The 15,224-nt window shown below is 47.0% G+C and overlaps 1 protein-coding gene across 1 annotated transcript; it reads right to left on the reverse strand.

Annotated features, from left to right (window-relative positions):
- Nucleotides 1-986: 986 nt before the first annotated feature.
- On the reverse strand, nt 987-14,952 carry HDAC3 (histone deacetylase 3). Its single transcript, XM_055717621.1, has 15 exons — nt 14,834-14,952; nt 14,450-14,532; nt 9,587-9,729; nt 8,164-8,245; nt 7,310-7,366; nt 7,159-7,214; nt 4,966-5,099; nt 4,608-4,688; nt 4,446-4,519; nt 4,146-4,210; nt 3,704-3,793; nt 3,528-3,586; nt 3,071-3,150; nt 2,529-2,686; nt 987-2,243 (listed from the first exon to the last, which is right to left on the reverse strand). Exons 1-15 carry the CDS (start codon nt 14,886-14,888, stop codon nt 2,174-2,176), a joined length of 1,287 nt encoding a protein of 428 aa, XP_055573596.1. The 5' UTR covers nt 14,889-14,952; the 3' UTR covers nt 987-2,173.
- Nucleotides 14,953-15,224: the final 272 nt, after the last annotated feature.

Here is a 15,224-nt window from a genome sequence, read left to right on the forward strand (position 1 = left end):
TACTAGAAACAAATACAGCTGACCAAAGAGGGGTCAGAGTAAGGTCCACCTAGCCCAGTGTCCACTCTGCCGTGGCCAAATAATAAATGTAGGAATGGTACAAGCACAGAGTAAGTACACAACAGTGTCTCTCCAGAGCATGCACCCAGTCACCCACAATTTGCACCCAGGAGTGTCTTTGTATTAACAAACCTGAAATTCCATCCCCCATTCCAATCCCTTTTGGAAGCCACGTTCATGGCCACATTAAAAAGCTTGTATGGCTCAACTAGATGTGTGCAAAGCGACCTCTTCCTTTTGGGTTGACGCCTTGGTAGTTTCATTTGATGCTCCTTTAATATGTAACAGTTGGAGAAACTGTGTTCAACACTCCTGATTCTATAAACCTTACGGCTTCTTTCTTTCCCAGCTCAGTTCTCTCCCCAGCTGATGGATCCTCATCCATGGAGTTATTCCTCATATAGGAGCTGTGCTATACCTTTGATCACCACTCTCCACACCTAGTCTAATTCTACCGTAACTTATTTCTCTGGGCACCTAGCAGGAGTAACATTGACTTACTGTCTGCTTCACACTGGAGTTACATGAACTAAAAACCAGTCACCAACAAGGCCTTTAGGAAAGTGAGACTGCAAAGAGCAGGCTCTTACAGAAACTGCAACTCAAAGAAACCACGGTATTTAAAACAAATGCAGGTTAAGGTTTTTGAATCAGCTCTGCAGCTTCCTGCAAAGCTTTTACTGGACTCACAGGCAGAAGCAAGAGTGTCCACCAGCCCACCTGCCCTGTTGTGAGGCAATTCAGGGTACTCTCCTCATTGTGCACTGATGTTGAAAACTCACCAGCATATACTCTGAGGAGCTGAATGCCCTCCATTCAGACGGCAGAGGATGCTACCCTGCCAGGGATGATAAGCATGTTCTCAGTCCTTGGGAGTACAGGAGCCAAAAAGGTGTGAGTATTAAACAGACGAACAACAGAACAGGTCAGGTAAGAAAAATACTGCCTCTTCATTTAATGTTTAAAGACATCAGTAAACAAACAGAACAGTACAGACAGTCAGAGGCTAAACCCCTCCCGCCTCCCCAAATGGCACACTCCAAACCATGACAGGTACCAGGTGATAACTGGAGGAGGAGCAGCAAAGTCTGGGATTTGAGAGACAGCTGAGAGAAATCTGCTGTGTGAGGGCAAGATGACAGGACTTGGGAGGAAGCAGCTTCCCTCAACCACGAGCAGAGCGATGTCTCCTGGGCACAGTCAAGAGGGAATGGCTTCCACTCCGAGCAAGCAGTCTCAATCTCTTGCTAACACATAGAAGGACCATGTGTGAACTTGGAAAACACAGCTGGAAGCTATATTAGAGGTGCAAGACACACTATTTACTGACCTTGGCAGCCAAACCTCTGTTCCACAGTGATTTTAGCCTCTTGAAGAATAAAGAAAACAGGGAAGTTAGGTCCAACTTGGCAAAGTGTTTGCAGTACTCTTGTGAACGCAAAACTGAGTAGTGGGGGGAAAGAACAAGACTATGCTTTGCATACATTCTTCCATCCTGCTCCATCAAGATGCTCCCTGCTCCAGGGACATTCCTGACTGCTATCCCACAACTGGCCTTGTCTTCTCGAGTAGTTTTTCTTGAGCTGTGGAGCATCAGATGGTTAGAAGAGACATCAGGAAGCAACTCTCAGTGCAGGCTTCAGAGGGCAGTTGACTGGGTACCTGAGTGGAGGGCCAGGGAGAGCAGGATGTATCAGGTGTTGCTGCTGAAGAGAGGCAGAGATTGTAGGCACAACTGCTCCAGCTCCCACCTTGCTGGCAGAAGCCTGCACAGGAGTTACAGGTGAACAAACCAGCACAGGTCAGCCTCTGAAGGCAGCTGCACAGCTGCCAGCCAGTGCACAGCACAGATTTGAGCGCTACTTCCAATTTCCATTTCCCAGAGTTGGAACCCAGCTGGAACCATGACACGTGGTGGAAAGCAAGGAACACATTTTACTGCTCTCTGCCTCTCCAAGTAGTAGAAGCCTGCAGTGGTGTTGTTTCTGCTGCCACCACATGCAATCAGATACGAAGGGAGGGCTAAGTGGCTCCTGCATGGCCCAGTTACCTGCTCCAAGCACCCATGTCCAATGTGGGACCCCCCACAGTCCAGAGCCCCACACCAGAGCCCTCAGATCTCAACGTCACTCTCTTTGTCGTTATCGTGGTCACCATCATAAAACTCGTTGGCAGCTTCTGGCCTGGGGGAAAGACAATCACCATCAGTGAGAAGAGCCCTGGCACCCTCATGGCCAGAGAAGAACGCCTAGGTCACACCGCTAGTCAGAAGATGCCCTGCAATCAAACACCCCATGAACTATTACGTGAGGAGACCACACATTTCTAGAGAGGCGCTCCCTGGATAAAACCAGACTCAGAAGTGACTTGGTATCTGTTCTAGGAAACAGATGGTCTCTAGTATATGATCTGCCCATCCTGGCAGGGACAGAAACTGAAGCCCGTTTCTCCAGAACAAGATCTGGTACCTGCTGTAGTTTTCCTCAGAGCCTCTTTCCTCTGGATCAGGCTCATCAGTGCGATCGTAGCTGAGCAAGTCAGAAGGGACATCATGGATCTGCACACTGGGAGCATGGTTCAGCATTTTCAGATTCTCAAATATCGTCTGCCTGATCTGATCCAAGTACTACATGGAAAAAACAGAGGGATCGCCACAGTGAGATCTGGCAGTCTACATAGAGTTACAACTGTTAGCACTGCTACCTGCCTGCATCATCTATGTGGTGGCTATGAGAAACAAGTTTGTGCAAAAAGCTATTTATCAGAGCAGAGGAGGTAGGAGAGTTCATTCCATCAATGAAACTCACACAGAAACCAGTAAAACAATGCAGCAAGGTTCTCAAATGCTATGAGACTGACACCCCAGAGGAAAGGTTCTGCTTTCTTTTGCCAGTTTTCTGCCCCGCAAGAATTCCTTGCCTGCACTCTACTTCGTTTCACAGGAGAGAGCATCAACCACAGGGTTTTGGAAGTACATTGGTGATACTGTAATAAGGCTGCAAGCACTCACCTGCCTGGAGTTCTGATTTTCAATCCTTGTACTGACGTCAGGATGAAGGGTGAAGTCTGGAGCAAAGTATTCAAAGTACTCTGTAATGGAATGAGCCAGAGTTACAGCAGAGAGACGAGGGAGCCAGCCCAGATTGCTCTGCAGAGCAGAGCTTGCTCTCTCACCACGCTAGAAGTGACCAGACCCTAAAAAACAGAGTGATGTACATCTCTGCAACCACAGGGAATTATATGAAACAGGGCAAGCAAAACTAACGCTCACGTCACTGAATAGAAAATGATCCAAATGAAATGATACATGACACAGTAAGAGTGTGTCTGCCCAGCAAAGTCTACAAGTGGGTGGCAGGAGAGGACTAAGGCCATCTCTAAGATCAGAAATAGAAGTGTTAATCCTTCAGTTGATATAACAAATACTTTAGCTCAGCTAATGAGGAAAAAATGGAATTCCAACTTACCGCTGTACGGGAGCTCTTCGCTAATTGCTTCATCTACAAGCAATGATGTTTCGTAAGTCCTGAAAACATGGAATAAGATGAGCTCAGTCCAGAGAAAATCACACAGTGCACGCAGGGACAAAGCCCACAGGCAACTGCTGAGTCAGTGACGTTCAACAAGCAGAGAAGAGACTCACCAGCATCGTGCCACGTTGCGGACTGTGTAACCACCTCCTCCCAGTACCAGCAAGGGGATGTTGAAGCTCTTAACATACTCCACACACTCTCTAGAAACCCCAAACAAAAAAATGCCAAAGCTGTTAACTGCAGCACACATTCATGTGTCAGAAACGCTGCTGTGCGCTCAAGCACCACCATGGCTGGATACACCTGGAGTTCAGGGCTTCCACCAAGGGAGCCAGAACAACATGCTACTCTGTGAACCACCTGCTCTGCAGTGCCTTGTACAAAGCTCATTCTGAGATCTCCTCCTGTCACACAAGTGTTAAAAAACCCAAAAAATTGCTGGTGCTGCTGAAGGCCAAAGCTCAAGCCTCACAGCAGAGGAGACATTAGAGCCCTTCAGACTAAAGGATGGTCTTTCAACAAACTGCTCTGCCCCAGCCCCGCTGTACTTACCCATGTCCTCTTATACTGAGGTTAAAACAACCCAAACGGTCACAACCGAGAGAATCAGCACCACACTGGGGAAGAGAAAAAGAACGGCTGAATTTCTGACACTGAGGCACTGCTTTCCAGACATGTATCAGTGTCCCCCCACCCCTGGCCATCCTCATTCACCAGAGGGTACAGACAGCAGCTCAGCTAGGACACACCAACCCCGATTCCCCGGGAACAGAAGGTAACATGTTGATAGCAGCCCCCTCCAACCTACAGCCTCTGAAAGGGATGGACATACGCAGAGGCTTGCTTTCTTACCTGCAGTACTATGCAGGTGGGCTGATAGTAATCTACCACCTGGTTAATGACTGGCTGGAAGAGGTGTTTATAACCTTTGGAGAGAAAGGCAGATTTGTCATGGCTCTGGAGCAGGAGGACTAGCAAATGCCTGGGCAAGGGGAAATGCCATGCAACACCTACTTTGGTCATCAATGCCATCTCGTAGAGGCACGTTGAGACAGTAGTAACGACCGCTCTCTGCACCAACTTCATACATGTCACCTGGCCAGGGAAAGACAGGAGAATCACAACAGCTCTGAGACTTCAGAGGTGTGGAAAGGCCAAATCTGGTCTGGGTTGAGATCTCTTAACCTAGCTAGGATCCCTTTTTCTTACAAATAACTACACTCCTGTTACCCTCTAGTTGATTTTCCAAGCCCTTTCTTCACCATTTCTCCCTGAAGCTTTGATTTCATGATTTCACACTTTTACACTCCAGCAGAGCTTTCAAAGGATTCTGAAGCAAGGCCAGGTTCACACTACAAGGGAAAATACATACCTGTACCAGGAAAGAAATAGTTCCCATATTTGTGAAAGGACACTGTCATGACACGGTCCGTCAAGTAGAAAGCCTCCTGCACACCATCTCCATGATGGATATCAATATCAATGTACAGAACGCGTGGATGATACCTGTTGAATATATGAGGAAAACCAGCATTAGTGTCTGCACCATACCCAACCTCACTATCCCCCACATGCCTCAGTATCACCTGGTGCTCTGAAAACCACCACTGACACCTACCTGCAAGTCCACTTGCCAAAAGAACTTGCCTGTCCCATCTGAGGCATATCAAATAGTTTAGATATGAGGCATTCATATACACTCAAACACACTCCACAACTAAAACATTTTCTTCTGATGTGCTTGAAATAGATACTAGAATAAAGTTTTAGATAGGGCCAGAAATGTCTTTGAAAGCACATGATGAAGGTAACCTATTTTAACCACCCAGGGTGTTAGAAAATTGGGGGGTTTGTTTCCTCTACAAACATGCCATTAATCTTTAAGAGCTCCAACTATTTTTAATCATATCAGGAAATGAAAGGTAAGCTAGCCAAGGAGGAGGTAGGAAAACTTACTTCCTTCATGTGCCAGAGTACTGGCAGCACTGTCCCAGCTGGCTAGCACCAAAACCACCAGCCTGGACTAAATTTACTGGAGAAGTCTGCTGGGTCACAGAGACAGAGGGTAAAGAAGGGGATATCATCACAAGTAAATTCACTGGGGTAATGATCAAAGTTCATGTGCTGTTGAGCACTGGAGACATGGCCCTAAGCTACCCCTGTCTGCCAGGCCCTAGAGCTGTCTGGGTGGCTGGAGAGAACTCCTCCAGCTTTTCATAGGGAAATACAGCATCTGGTAAATCTCCAAAGAACGGGGGATCTGGCATCCATGCTGAAACCCTAGGGGACTAGGGAGGGACCTGAAAAGCAAAACAGCATCGAAACAGAGAAGAGGAGGACGTGGTTTGTGCCATCTGACTTGGAACCATGGCTTTAAGCGTGTCTGCAGCAACCTGATCAAACTGGTTGAAGATACTGACCCATGCTGATTAGTAGACCAGTACTTTGCCTCAGTCTCTGAAGAGAGACAAACTATTTTAAAACAGTCCAGATTATTAATCCTGCAGACAAATGACTGCAAGGAAAAAAAGGGGATGTGTACATGCAGCCCTTGCACACTGGTAAATGGAGAAAGTGATTGTCTAAGAGTTAGAGGCACCACAGTACTCCCATGGTAGGAAGAAATCTCAAGTATGCAGCCACCTGCTGCAGAAACGGTTTCTGAAAACAGGAAATAAAAGAATAGGGACATATTAAAATCTCTCATGAGGGGTTACTGGGCTGTATTTGAAGCCTCTGGCATATGGGACTCATGCAAGACGACATGACGGCATGTGCAGAGATACACAATGAAGACCTGAGGTTCCAAACACAGAGCAGGGAAGACTGGCAGAGGGAAAGGAAGTACAAGAAACCCCAGTAAATCCTGTAAATCTGACTTTGAGAGTGCGTAAGCTTGCCACCAGTCATGAAACTGTTGTGCAGTCAGCCACAAACCTTTTTATAATTTCATAACATCTTGTCTCAGATTCAGTGACAAGGCAGGCATGTGAGAATACAAAAAAAAAAAAAAATGCCCAACCCCAAAACCGATCCAAAAAACGGAAGGTATTTCTGTAACTCTTCCTTCCAATCTGAATTTATTTTTCATTTTCTAAAAAGAAAAAAATTATGTCTCTCTTCTACTCAAAGAAAAGTGTCCTTTGATCATCCATGTGTTGTTCAAATTCTGTTCTTAAGCCACTCAAGCAAATCAGGAAAGATTCGAGTCATTTAACTGTTTCCAGTGAGCCATAGTTTGTATTTACTTACAAAAGGCTCACTGTGGCAAAAACACCGAGTCTCAGAAGACCCTGAAATTAATATTTCACAGATGGATGAGAAATGGAGTTGAAGAACTCTTCTGTATCCCTTAAGCTGCATGCAACAAACTGGAATCAGATAATGCAATTCTCAAGTCCCCCTTCTTGTGCCTGAAGAGGAGGCCAGGACAAAAATCTAGTTGTTGGCTTTCCCAGACTCTAAAATGGCAAACAAAGCAGGGGAAACAGACAGAGAGAACAGAAGCAGCAGAGGGAAATCACACGCCAGTCAGGACAGTACTGCATTTGCTCCATGCCCTTACTTGAGCAGCTCCAGGATGCCAATAACTATGTCGTTAACGTAACAAAACCCAGAAGCCTGTAAGACAGAGAAAACCAACCAGATTAGAATGAGATCAACACAAGAGCCTGGGCCTCAAAAAGACAGAGGAATGCACAGATTTGCCTCATTACCTCAAACTTTTTGGCATGATGCAGGCCCCCTGCCCAGTTTATTGCAATATCACAGATCTAAGAAAGTAAAGATAAGTTAAAGGTGACAACATAGTAACAACAACCTTGCACCCACTTCCTCGCTGCACCCACTTCAACCTGGCCAGTGCTGTGGCCCACAAACACCCTTCTAGCCTTTCCTTCTCCTACGGAGGCCTTTCCAAAGCTCCATCTTGGTTGTTAGCCCAGACAACAGTTTTGGTTACATTAGGCCCATACTGGATTAGTCCTGTGCTTTATATTCTCCATTAGATCAGAAAAGATTACCTCCCACTACCACTGCCTCCCCTCCAGCCAGCAGCAGGCAGAGCACCTGGCATATACACTTTGTTCCTGCACTTGTTCTTTACACCCATTAGACCCTTCTCAGGTCTCTAAAAGACTCAAATCTTTGTACTTTTTTTTTTTAATATATATATACTCTCCCAAGGGACCCTTCTCTTCAGACCTTCTGCATGGTCTTATTCAGTGCATTTCCATAGCACAGACCTAGCAGCACTCTCGAGGTCTCCCAGCAGCCAGTTTCACTGAAGACCCCAGGTTTGTTCTACAGCACTAAGAGCAGTTTGTGATTTTAGTATGTGCAGCATTAGTATCCTCTGACTCCTTCTGGATTAAACATCTACTAAATGGTTGCCTCCGACAGGACAGGAATGGTCTCAAGCTTAACAGTCCTACAGCACTAGGTATTTATGCCCCAACACAGCAGTGCTTGTTATGCTGTTTTACAAAACAAATCCATGAGGTTCTCCTTAAATTGAAAAGCAGTTGGCTTATTCCTGTGTTTCAAAAGATAAGTGCATCAGCTCAGTTACCTTGTTGTTCAGCTGTGTTGCTCCCTGCAGGGAGGCCCCAGTATAGCGAGAGCAGAATTCAAAGAGGCCTGGAAACACTGGACTGAAAAAGAAACCACGATTCAAACACAGAACATAATCTCATTCCTCCCTGTTTCTCCAGAACAAAGCCAGGAATAAAACTGTCCAGGGACATTACCTGAGCAAGATCAAAACTCATTCTCTGTGAAAGAGTTAATTTGGGATCATTCTGACCCTGCTTGTAACACACCAAGTACCAGCAGGCGAGCAATTTGGCTGCAAACACAATGGGAAACTCAGTGAATTTGATAAAGATTGCCAAAGCTTCCAAGCTTGCCCTGAAAAGGCTCCCCTGCTCACAGTGTCTGCCAGCATCTGCCTTGCTGACATGTGCCCAGAGCCAGGACATGATGTGAGACACTGCATCAGGAGAGGAGAGGACTGCTCTGCTCCTGCACTACCTCCTCCCTGGCTGTATCTGGAAGATCCCAGCCACAGGGCTTCCACACGCATGCTGTACTGCAACCGGAGATGAATGCTGCTCTTAAGACAGTGCTAAGGTCTGATCCATCCCACCACGCAGAGCCAGCCCAGGCACTGGGAGAGTACAGAAACACAGGACATGGAGCCCCTGTGGCACCAGCTTGCACAGCTTAAAAGACCATGGGGTTTTATTTCCCCTTTCAGTTCTGAGAAGACGATGGTTTCTGATCATCAGAACAGCAAGGTTAGAGAACAGTCTTCTGATTCTCAGCCTGTATTTTAAAAACCAGGCTATACTAATATCCTTCTATGGATTACACTGCTCTCTAGCTAACATAACTCCTCCCCTCCTAGTACTTACAGCTTTCCCCTCCACAGAATACATAAGAACAATTTACTCTCTTGATAGCCCTTGTAATCCTCAACCAGAGAAGGCATATTGCTATTTCCTCAGTCACCCACAGAGCCCTTCCACCCATTTCTTTCAAGTTTCATCTCTCACAAGCATTAAAGACTGGAATTGAATATTCTCAACAAGATCTCATGTAGTTTTGTACAGAAGCATGAGTATCTCCTTGGTTCTACTGGAAAATCAGGCTCTCAACACTGTATTGAATTTAACATGCACGCTAAAATGACAGGCAATTAAGATACTTAGCATGTTCAAGAACTGCAGCACTGCAAGAACAAGTGGAGATACAGTCTCTAACCTAACAAGCTTACAGCCTAAACACAGATCTAAAAAGGAAGACTGCAGCATCTAAAGAGAAGGGAAAGGAATCAAGGAGGTTCCGGTAATCTGATAAACACAGGAGGGACATGCACCTTGTTCTGGTTAAAAACAATAAGAAATGGGACACTCTAAAAGAGCTCTCTGGACACTAGCAATGCAGGAGCACCCCTTCTGACTGTGGGTTCACAGGAAACACAGAGCACTCACCAGTCATCACCCACGTTGAAGGCATTGAGGCTCTTGGTAAATCCCTGCATGTTGTTGGGACTTACTCTCTGCAGAAAGTCTATGTAGTCCTCGGAGTGGAATCGGCACATGTCATGCTGGGATGCCTGGTATGGTTTGAAAACCTTCAAGAGAAAAAGGCAAGACTTATTTCCCACCTAAACTTGCATTTGCTTTGGCTCTAAGAAATCTCCAGCTAATTGACAAACAACATGCACGAGGTATAGAAAGAAAATGTTCCAATTCATTGGCTTCCTGATATTCATGTTCATTTAAATTCAATATTGCTCCATGAAGTCTGCTTTCCTACTGATTTTTCTTTCAGCCATAAACCCATTTCCTGCTTCTTATAACTGCAGCTCTTACCACATTCTCTGATGCCTGCCTTCCCCCACTGCACACCCCCCTTCCTTGGGCAAGCTAGCAAAATAAAACAGCTGAGTTCAAACCACAGCTTTTTCTTTACTGGGGGGAACTACTCCCTTATCAGTCACCAGCATTCATACAATTTTAAGATCTTGATACAGCGGTGGTTTCCCTCTGTCAGATTTGCCTGTAATAGGCCGATAGGTTCAAATTTATTTAGAGAAAGCTCACAGACAGATGGAAGAATTGCATAAGCTTTGTTTCCTTCAGAAAGCCAGCAAAAAAACGGTCAGGGAACTGGATGGATTCAAATTAAAGATCTTGTGACAATACAGGTTTGCCAGTTTGGCACTTAACACACATACCTCTATATTTAGGAAGTTAAAAATTAACACCATATACATGGCAAGATGAAATTACAGTTACACTGAAATCAATATGAGAACTTTTTTGTGTTTCTCAATTTTCTTAATTAAAGCATGCACTTTATAGAAAAAGTGGAACACAAAAAAAAATAGTAACATGCACAGGCTTGTCTCCAAAGGGAAAATTTATCAGGGCAACTGCACCAACGTGCCCATTTCCTGGGCTAAGCAGGAAATGTGTTAATTTTCAGAAACACAATATACCCTAACAAACCCATCATCTCCTTTCCTGAACTGGTCTGCATGTGGTCTGGCGTTTTCCACACGGATGCGTGGGTTTTGGTGTTTCTCAGAGGCTACTGTCTCTGACAACTCGAACAAGGAGGATGAGACAACTGACAAGCACGAGCCATCAGTGCAGCTGCTAAGGGTGAAGGCAAAGCCTATTCCCCACAGGGGCTCTGCACAGTATCTCCCAGGAATCCAGACGATTGACTAAAATCAAACAAGACCAAAACCAACACTGAAGCAGCAGCTCGCACCACAGAAATAGCTCTCACTGGATATCCTGAGGCTCTCTTGGACAACAAAATGTAGGGATGTGATTCAAAACTTAGAAAGAGAAGGAGCGGTGGGGAAGACCAAAAGCTTCAAGACAGACTCAGCTGCTGTCAGAAGAAACCTGCCTCCTTCCACCCTTCACCCTGCTCCCAGCAATCCCATCCACCTCCCTAAGCAAGCTCTGGCACTCAGCCCCCCCTCTGTTAGCTGCCTTGTTTAGCCAACTCTGTAGAAAACTCTCCTGGTTTTGCTGAGTTAGTGGGTTGTGTCAGGGATCCAACAGCTTCCAGACACAGCCAAGAAAGGCAGAGGGAAGATGCAGTGGAGGAGCAGGGAAGGTGAGCAGCAGGACAACCCTTCCTCTTTCAGCAACGCCGAGTCTTGGTTCACCATGCGCTTGTGCACCACAGCCACAGACAAGCTGGGAAAGGTGTGAAGAGACAAACCCTGCCTGACAGGACGGTGACCTCTTATTTGGAGGCGGTAGAGAGGGCAGATAATGATGTAGCCACAGTGCAGTTAACAGGACTTTTTATAGTCACAACTGGCCATAATTCCCACTTTTATTTGCCCATCACTTTACCAGTCTCACTGACTGTTCAGGATGAAGTTTCCTCTGTGGTTTTCAGCTTCATGATGGCATCTAGTGGAAAATATAACCTCTACAGAAGGGTTTCAAGACTGAAAACGTGGCAGAGTGTACAGCTCTGCCTAATTCAGACATAGTAATAGAAGTGTTACATCAGAATATGCTTTTTGCTGTTTCTGCAAGAAAAGTGCCAACTAAGGAAATTATTCATAGAGGTTCATACATTTACAGTAAAAATCTGAAAGACAGCTTCTGCAAAGATTCCACGCACCCCAAGTATACTCCAGCTGCATCCCCCTGCGAGTGCAACAGCAGGTCACTGAGGCTGCATGTGATTTTACTAGGGAATTATATTAATTACACAGGGAAGCTTTTCTAATGTTTAGACGTATCACATTAATTTTATATATTGCATCAAGGAACTGTTCCACTGTTCTGTTTTAGTACCTTCCTTTAAAAACTGACATTGTGCTTTAGTTTTGGGACAGCTTATTTTCTATTTACTTTCAGTCAATTTGCAAGTCTCTCACCACAGAAGCAGATACGGTGGCAGTGCAAGAGCTTAATGTTGAACCCATGCCAAACACCAGGCACTTGTACAGTGCTAGGGATAAAGACACAGTTGTGCAGCACCGATGGGCAGCTACAAAGTAGCCAAGACCTAGCTTTTCCCTCTGCCCCACTTGCATTGGTTTGGCTGTTCAGTCTCTGCCCTAAAAAATAAAAAGCAGGAAAACTGTAATGCTGCCAAACTTCCAAGATTGTTGCACCTTGTCCTGCCCATATAGTGGAGAAGACACTAAACATGCCACAATTAAAACCACTGGTCTAATACTTCTCTTTTGCTCACAGTGATACAACTTTGATTTTAACATTGCCCGATTCTCAAGCGCTTGAGAAGTGACCTTTAAGAAAGGCTTTTTTGGTATCACAAAACCTAAATATTTAGTCTTTGAGGGTGTAGTGGAAGTTTTGCTTAATGTCTAATGGTTGTGTTGAGGGAACTTGGGAAGCTAATGACAGTCTGGAGAAGTGCCTGATCTAGCTGGAGAGGGACTGGAATTCACACGTTTCTGTCCGACAGCTCTGCACAATTGCCATGTTTTCACACCAACTTATGATTTATCCCTAAAGCATACTGCAGATGTGAAAACATCACTTAGACAAGTTGATTACACTTTCTTCTCCACAGCCTCAAAACAATCCCAACTGTTATCAGTTCCTTGCAATCACCAACCCACAACTGAGTTCCTAATCATTTTGAGAGCACACACCTCACAATAACCTCCAGAGTCATCCAGTTCAGGTTCATGAGCAACAGGAGAAGCGGCTGGTTGACAGAGCATCACAAGGAGCAGAGCCCAGTTGTAGAACGGGGTGGAACACACATGGCATGCATGAGCATGAAGAGGAAGGACAGGGGAAAGTCCTAACACTCCCTGCAGGTCACAACAATGATGGTTTTGTGCCCTTCTTTCACCTCCCCTCCCTGTCTGCTAGCTATGCACAATGATGCCTGTGACAGAAGCGCGCTTCACCTCTTTTAACAAGGCAATTCCCAAGAAAAGACACTGTAAATGCGTGTTTGTATGCCCACATATGTACATACATAAATACATACATATATGTACATAAAACCAGAATGCCTGGAGCTGTAGCCTACACTTTCATTCTGGGTTGGGGCCCTTCTTCAGGACACATCAAACAAATCACAGGCTGTGGAGACAACAGGCTGCAGCTACACCCAGCCTCTGGATCAGATAGCACCACCTGGAGCCATGCCAGTCAGCCTAGGAATTAAATTGCTCAAAAGTCCGAAACCATTCAGAAGCAACCCTGCTGCAACAAAAGCAAGACTAAACCAACAAAAATGAGTTGCACCATAATGATCAGCAGCTGCAGGTAGCATGTTCTGCCCATCAAAATGGGCAAAGACCATCTCAAAAAGGGGCAGAATTATGGAAGACCTTTACCATTCCTACCTTGATCTTGTATCATGAGGCACTGTTATATGCCCTGTACTCCTGAGAGCTTTTCATTTGCTCTGTGCCACAAGACCAGGCAGAAAAGTGAACAAGGATTCTAGGGAAAGGAGCTTGGTTCAATCCTGCTTACACCAAGTAAAATAAATATACTTCAGAAGAAGGTTACCACATGTTTGGTGATATTCCATTACCCAAAACCTAGTTCATTTCTTGAAAGATAAGATTTAAGTTTTCTTTTTGATTATCGCTACACGCTGATCATGTTTTATCAGGTTTACATAGGCTAAATTTCCAGAAAAGAAAATTTAACAGTAAGAACTGGAGTGCACTGGACTAGGTTGTTTGAACTGGTTGAGCAACAAAGGTTTTGAAAAGCAGGTTGGACAATGACTGATCAGGTATGAGATAGGATTAGTAAACCCTGTTAAAGCATCAAGGTGAATGAGCAAGCCTCTTGAGGCATTTTTTTTTTTTTTAGCTTTACTACTCTACGATCACACAGTCCGCAATGGTCACTGGGTCCTTCCTACAAGTGGCTACAGACATCGAAATTTCATGCATGGTCCCCAGTGGTCCTGCTGCTGTAAGCACAGGTTTGAACAAGACACTGCCAATTAGCAATGGTGCTTTTCAAACCGGCCATGGGTGGTGTGGTAGGGTCTCAGGCAGATAAGAATGCCCGAGACTGCTCTAGGCCTTGTCTGCAACAACTTTGTTATCTGCTGTGCCAAAAGTGGAGCTGAAGGAGAGGCAGCAATGCAAGAAAGCTGTTGAGAACCTACTAACACAGGCCAAGTCTTAACGTGGAGGCCACAACTGAAGCCTGCAGTGAAGCGCACAGCTCTCTGGCACCTTTCATTTGTGCCAAGGCCTAAAACCCCCACCCTGGCAGCGGCTCGCCTGAAGCCACCAGCTGCAGCTGCTCTTCCCCCACCGCCTGGCAGGGGGACCGCCGCCGGGCCCCAGAAGTGCCGCTTACTATCATCTTCTTGTAGAGCCCGTAGTGCAGGACCAGGCTGTGGGTCAGGGCCAGGCGATGCGGCTTCATGGGGTGCCCCGCTCCTGGAAGGGAAACGGCACGGAGTCACCCGGGGGAGCAACACCAGCCGCCCCCCCCCCGCCTCGCCCCCCCGAGGACGGGCCCAGCGTGGGGCCGTGACGGGACCGCCGACCCCCCCTACCAGGCCCGCTCGGCCCCGCGGCGGCGTGAGGGGACCGGCCCCACGCCGCTCCGGCCAGCCAGGGCCGGGCTAGGCAGTACACCCGCCTCGAGCCAGGGCCGGGCTAGGCAGTACACCCGCCTCGAGCCGTGCCCGGCCCCTCCGCCGCCGCCCCGGTTCTCCTCCAGCCCCGCAGCCCGCACCGTAGTGGAAGTTGCCCACGTCCGGGTCGTAAAAGTAGGCCACGGTCTTCGCCATGGCGGAGATGCCGGGACCCGCCGCCGCGCGCTCCCGCTTACGTCATCACGCCGCGACGGCGCCGTGAGCTCACACCCGCCTGCGCGCCGGTCGGGGGCGGGGCTTGCCGGAGGGCCGGGGCCAGGGCCAGCAGCGCGGCGGCGTCCCCGCGGTCCCAGCGCCTGCCCCAGTCACCCCCCAGCTACCCCCAGTCACCTCCAGCTGCCCCCAGCCACCCCAGCTGTTCCCAGATGCCTGCTGGATTCTCTCCCATAACCCTGCATCTGCCTCAGCTGTCCCTAGTCGCCCCTACTGCCCCTCACCAGGGTCCCCCAGCTGCCCCCAGTTACTCCCAGG

The sequence above is a fragment of the Falco cherrug genome, chromosome 8 (genome assembly GCF_023634085.1).
Source record: "Falco cherrug isolate bFalChe1 chromosome 8, bFalChe1.pri, whole genome shotgun sequence".
Taxonomy (NCBI): Eukaryota; Metazoa; Chordata; class Aves; order Falconiformes; family Falconidae; genus Falco; species Falco cherrug.

Coding starts and splice junctions, on each gene's coding strand:
- HDAC3 (XM_055717621.1), bottom strand. CDS start 14,888: ATGGCGAAGACCGTGGCCTACTTTTACGACCCGGACGTGGGCAACTTC. Junction 14,533..14,833: donor CGTGGGCAACTTCCACTACG/GTGCGGGCTGCG, acceptor TTTCCCTTCCAG/GAGCGGGGCACCCCATGAAG. Junction 4,689..4,965: donor CTATTTCTTTCCTGGTACAG/GTATGTATTTTC, acceptor TTCCCTGGCCAG/GTGACATGTATGAAGTTGGT.